This window comes from Gymnodraco acuticeps, unplaced genomic scaffold, assembly GCF_902827175.1.
Source record: "Gymnodraco acuticeps unplaced genomic scaffold, fGymAcu1.1, whole genome shotgun sequence".
NCBI classification, from domain to species: Eukaryota; Metazoa; Chordata; class Actinopteri; order Perciformes; family Bathydraconidae; genus Gymnodraco; species Gymnodraco acuticeps.
The window spans coordinates 232,148-237,108 of NW_022990886.1; the positions used below are offsets into that span (position 1 = coordinate 232,148).

General features: G+C 42.3%; 1 protein-coding gene across 1 annotated transcript; it reads right to left on the minus strand.

Annotated features, from left to right (window-relative positions):
* Window positions 1-4,078, minus strand: LOC117557608 (intermediate filament protein ON3-like). Its single transcript, XM_034233508.1, has 9 exons — window positions 3,540-4,078; window positions 2,133-2,341; window positions 1,990-2,050; window positions 1,793-1,888; window positions 1,525-1,689; window positions 1,295-1,420; window positions 963-1,183; window positions 819-874; window positions 1-702 (listed from the first exon to the last, which is right to left on the minus strand). Exons 1-9 carry the CDS (start codon window positions 3,978-3,980, stop codon window positions 494-496), a joined length of 1,584 nt encoding a protein of 527 aa, XP_034089399.1. The 5' UTR covers window positions 3,981-4,078; the 3' UTR covers window positions 1-493.
* Between the last annotated feature and the right edge of the window lie 883 nt (window positions 4,079-4,961).

Consider the following 4,961-nt stretch of genomic DNA (forward strand, 5'->3'; position numbering starts at 1 on the left):
TCCTTTCAGTTCTCAGTTTTATTTGATTCACATTCATTTGATGTAATTTGCAGCAATGTTCATTAGTCAAAGTCCGTAGGAAGGCTTATACAAACACATTTAGTTTCAACCTAATATTTTCTTGAAGGAAAATAAGTCCAAACCTATACATGAAACCATTTGACAGATCTGTAAACACAACAGTACATCAGTACACTAGAGTAAAACAAAAGTGCTTAAGTTGACAAAATTGATGACAATCAAAAGGTTCCTTGCTTAGTTTTCACACTCCATCCCCTCAAGTTTTTTTCTTATTTGTTGGTTGTCAGTGCAGAAACAACTGACCTGGCCTAGCTGTGCTTAAAGACATGTTAAGCTAATACAAAAAGCACAGACAACAGTCGAAAAACTGCCAGTGGAACATGCCTAACAACATTGCATAGCACCATGAATGGGTACGGAATTAGATCAAACTCATGAGTTTCTGAAGGGAAAAAGGGACAGCTCTCCTTTTTTAATATGCTCTTCTGGTACTGGATGTACTGGACTTTGTGATAGTTTTGGTACTGCCGCCACCGTAGCTGCTTCCGTAGGCGCCACCTGAGCTGCTTCCGTAGCCGCCACCTGAGCTGCTTCCGTAGCCGCCACCTGAGCTGCTTCCGTAGCCGCCACCTGAGCTGCTTCCGTAGCCGCCACCTGAGCTGCTTCCGTAGGCACTGGACACTGTGGAGCAGATGAAAAAAAAGATGTATGTGTTATAGTTTTTAAATCAATATAGCACTGTGGTCTGTTGGTTTAAATACCCCTTATGATCATGATGTATAAAGTATTGAACTTACCACCACCAGAGGACTGCTGCACATGGATGGTTGCAGTTGAGCCTCCGCTGGTAAGTCTAATGTTGGAATAATGCAGAGTTAGTCCTTCATTCAAAGTTAAAGCTAATTGTGAAGCATAAAAGCATTTATTAAAGTTTATCGCACCTGTCCTCCTCTCCTTCAAGCAGTTTCCTGTAGGTGGCGATTTCGATGTCCAGGGCCAGCTTGACGTTCATCAGCTCCTGGTATTCGCGCACCTGGCGGGCCATGTCCTGCTTGGCTCTCTGCAGAGCATCCTCCAGGTCTCTGATGCGGAGCTTGGCATCTTTCACTGCCAGCTCACCACGCTCCTCTGCCTCTGCGATCTGAGCCTCAAGGCCGGCCCTCTGTGGAAAATGTCACTGATTATTTAGTATCTGCAAGTCCCTTAAATTAATGTAGTGCAAATTAACATGTAAATATGAATGATTAATCAATAAGAAGGTTTGGAAATATACCTGTCCCTTGACAGCCTCAATCTCATTCTGAAGACGGGAGATCATGCGGTTCAGCTCAGAAATCTCTGACTTTGTTGTGCGCACGTCGTCACCATGCTGTCCGGCAGAGGTCTGCATCTCCTCATACTGAAAAATACAAGACGGTGTGTCAAGAGAGGGATCTAAAGCGATGACGAGGTGTTGAAAGTAATTGTAGCAACAAGATGAACTTAGCCTTGTTTTTCACTCACCTTCTGTTTGTACCAGCCCTCTGCTTCTGCTCTGCTGCGGCTGGCAATGTCCTCATACTGAGCACGCACTTCAGCCACAATAGAGTCCATGTCCAGGTTACGGCTGTTGTCCATCTCCACAACGACCGAGGTGTCCTTGATCTGGCTCTGCAACTCATGAAGCTCCTACAGAAACAATGGTTGTTGCACAATAATTAGCTATTTTTGAAAAAAATGTATTGAGACTCTAATAATTACAGTATTGTAAAGAGATATTATAAATACATACAGCCTCATAGACGGCCCTGAGGAAGTTGATCTCATCCTGAAGAGCATCAGCCTTGGCTTCCAGCTCCACCTTGTTCATGTAGGCACCATCAACATCCTAAAACAAGATAATGTAGGAACAGAAAGTGTTATAATTTGCTACTTTGTTGTTAACCCCAGGAGTTCAGAAGAATGAATGTATATTTGATGTATATGCACCTTCTTCAAGAGCACAAACTCGTTCTCTGCAGCTGAACGTTTGTTGATTTCATCTTCATACCTGTTGGATGGCAACATTTTAGTACATCCGTTCCATTTTCACAATCTGCAAAAGTAAGTGACCATGTCATATAAGCACTCACTTATTCTTGAAGTCCTCAACCAGACCCTGCATGTTCCTCAGCTCTCCCTCCAGCTTGACTTTCTCATTGCCCAGTCCGTCGTGCTGTCTGCGCAGGTTGGAAATGTAAGCCTCGAACATGCTATCGATGTTGGAGCGGGTTGTGGTCTGCTCCTGCAGTAGGCTCCATTTGGTCTCCAGCATCTTGTTCTGCTGCTCCAGGAACCTGACCTGTGGAGACAAAAAAACAGGGGATATTGTCAGATGTTGTTCATAAAGCATTTTCTATAAATGCGTTTCTAAATATGATCTGGTGATGAAACAAATAAAAATATCAATTGTAATAAGAGGGATTAGTGGAAAAAGGATGTTTGATTGTGGTATCAGATTCGAAGAGGCTTCACCTTTATTATACATGATTAGGTACATACTAGCTACATATCAGAATTGCCACACCCTTGTCGCAACAATTGTAGAAGACATGTTAAGATTGCATATCTTTACATGAAGCAAATTGAAACCTCAAAGATGTTAAAGGGATCAGTTGTGCCTTTTAATGGCATTGAACAGACATCTTGAATTATTCCTTCATAAAACAAAAGGTATAATACATCCTATCCACACATTTCCTGTGTATGTGGCTTTAAGAGTTTCACCTATTGTATATTTGCCTATGAGTCATCCTACATACTCAGATGAGCTTTGAAGGCCACACAGTCAATAGGGCCATACAAGGTGTGGCAGATAAGGAAGACAAAGCAGTGGAGTATTATGGGATGAGCGCTCTTGAGTCCACTTTTTTTTGTGTTAAGAGTCTCACTCTTCAAGGAAAATCCTCATAAAGCTTCCATGTAAATATTAACACAGACTTGTGATAGTATCATAAAAGACAAGTGAAAGTTGATTCATTGCCCTGCTCTTTGCGTTCTTGTTGCCCATAACAACCAGGTAAGAGGTGCGATGTGAAAATAACAGACTTTAGACTATGAACAGCATGGTTCAGATGGATGCATATTTTCTCTACTCCAAGGTAGGTCACTGCAATATAATCCCCACCCATGTTTAGATAGTGGGCAGAGACCTTAGGTGGATTATGAATGTCGTTACCAGTGTGAGATGGGGTCACAATCAGCTGCATACTTTGAGAGTTTTACAGCATTTCTAATCCCAGAAGGTGTAAATAATTAACAGAGAGAAGACAGCTGTCTTACTTTGTCAGCTTTGAATTTGGCAGATTGCCTTTACTATACTTAACAGGATAGTTTTCACTTTCTAGTTTTTTCTTTTCAATGAGATCAAAGAAGCAAACAAATTGCACTTTTCAAAGCTGCTAGAAGTCAATATAGCAAACTGCTCATTGGTAGTGGACACTGAAGCCTAGAGTACATTTTACATAAGACATTCACAAGCAGAGAGCACAGGAACAAACCTTGTCGATGAAGGAGGCGAAGCGGTTGTTGAGGGTCTTGATCTGCTCCTTCTCATGGGTGCGGACAGTCTGGATGTTGGGGTCAATTGAAAGGTTCAGGGGGGTCAGCAGGCTCTGGTTGACTGTGACGGCTGTGATCGGTGCACACATGAGGCCTCCTGCTTGGCTGGCACGAAGGCCGCCATAACCTCCAGCACTAACTGAACTGAAACCTCCACCATAACCGCCAGCATTAGCTGAACTGAATCCTCCACCATAACCACCAGCATTAGCTGAACTGAAACCTCCACCATAACCTGAGCCAGCTCCAGCTGCTCCAGCACTAAAACCTGCACCTGAACCAAAACTGGATCTTTGTACAGAGTAGGAGGATGGCACAATGGACCTCCTCGAGCTTGCACCAGAGCCGGAGACTGAGTATGACTTCCTGGAAGACATCATGTTTGCAGTGGTGGAGGTTGGTTACTCTGACAAGAGGAGAACAGATGATGAGCAGTCTTCAAAAGGAGAGCCAAGTTCCTCTGAGTGTCTGACTGTGAGCTCTGCCGGCTTTTATGTCCATGCTCTGAGAGGGGGAGTATCCTTTCGGCCGCTCTAACATGGACTCTCACTTTTGCTGTCCAACCTCCCCTCCGACACAGCCAACACGCCAATCCTGTAAAACAGGTAGGGAGGAATTTTAGAAAGATAAGGCGTGACACACCCTGCCCTGGGACAGGCTGAAAGCGAAGAGTGCGAAGTGAAGTGAATGTTATTGAGTAAGGAAAAAGAGCCTCTTTGAGTGTGTATCCCCTGTAGCCTGCTTAGTAGTCACAAGACAGAGATATTATTACTGGGGGATTCTAGGAAGAGTTTGTGGGTGATGAAGGGTGATATGGTATAAAAAAAAGTATATTACTAATATTTAAGAATACAAATATATTACTTCTCAAGCCATCATAAGTACATTATAATAACCAAATGAATGCCTTCAAATTGTTTCCTAGTGGATTTGTAAAATAAAGATACTGCATGATTAATATTAAGAAGTGTTTCAAATGTATTTCACCTTTGGGATGATTACATTTTCACATAAGTCATTCTCTGTCAGTTTAAGTTCTGGATGGAAAAAATAATCCTTGAAAAAGGAAAGATGGGGATCTTATCTTGATCTATAAACCATGTACACACGTCACATTTTCATAATCAATGTTGAGTTAACGTTTTTACCACTGATCAAACATTATTAAAACAGGCAGGGTACATTGCATATATTTTTAAAACATTCTCAAAGAAGTGCAAAAGAACTCAAAAGTGTCACTGATGTAATATCTCACATCAGTAAAACATTTAATGGGTGTAGCTCACACATTTCAGCGTTAAGAAAACACTCTCCCTGCACTCCCACACAGTGGTTGTCACATGCTTACAGTAGTTTGTAAC

What these genes read in the sequence shown, in the direction of transcription:
- LOC117557608 (XM_034233508.1), bottom strand. Translation starts at nt 3,980, where the DNA reads ATGATGTCTTCCAGGAAGTCATACTCAGTCTCCGGCTCTGGTGCAAGC. An exon ending in TCAGGGCCGTCTATGAGGCT is followed by an intron (nt 1,690 to 1,792) that starts GTATGTATTTAT and finishes TTGTTTCTGTAG; the next exon opens with GAGCTTCATGAGTTGCAGAG. An exon ending in CTTGAAGGAGAGGAGGACAG is followed by an intron (nt 875 to 962) that starts GTGCGATAAACT and finishes TTCCAACATTAG; the next exon opens with ACTTACCAGCGGAGGCTCAA.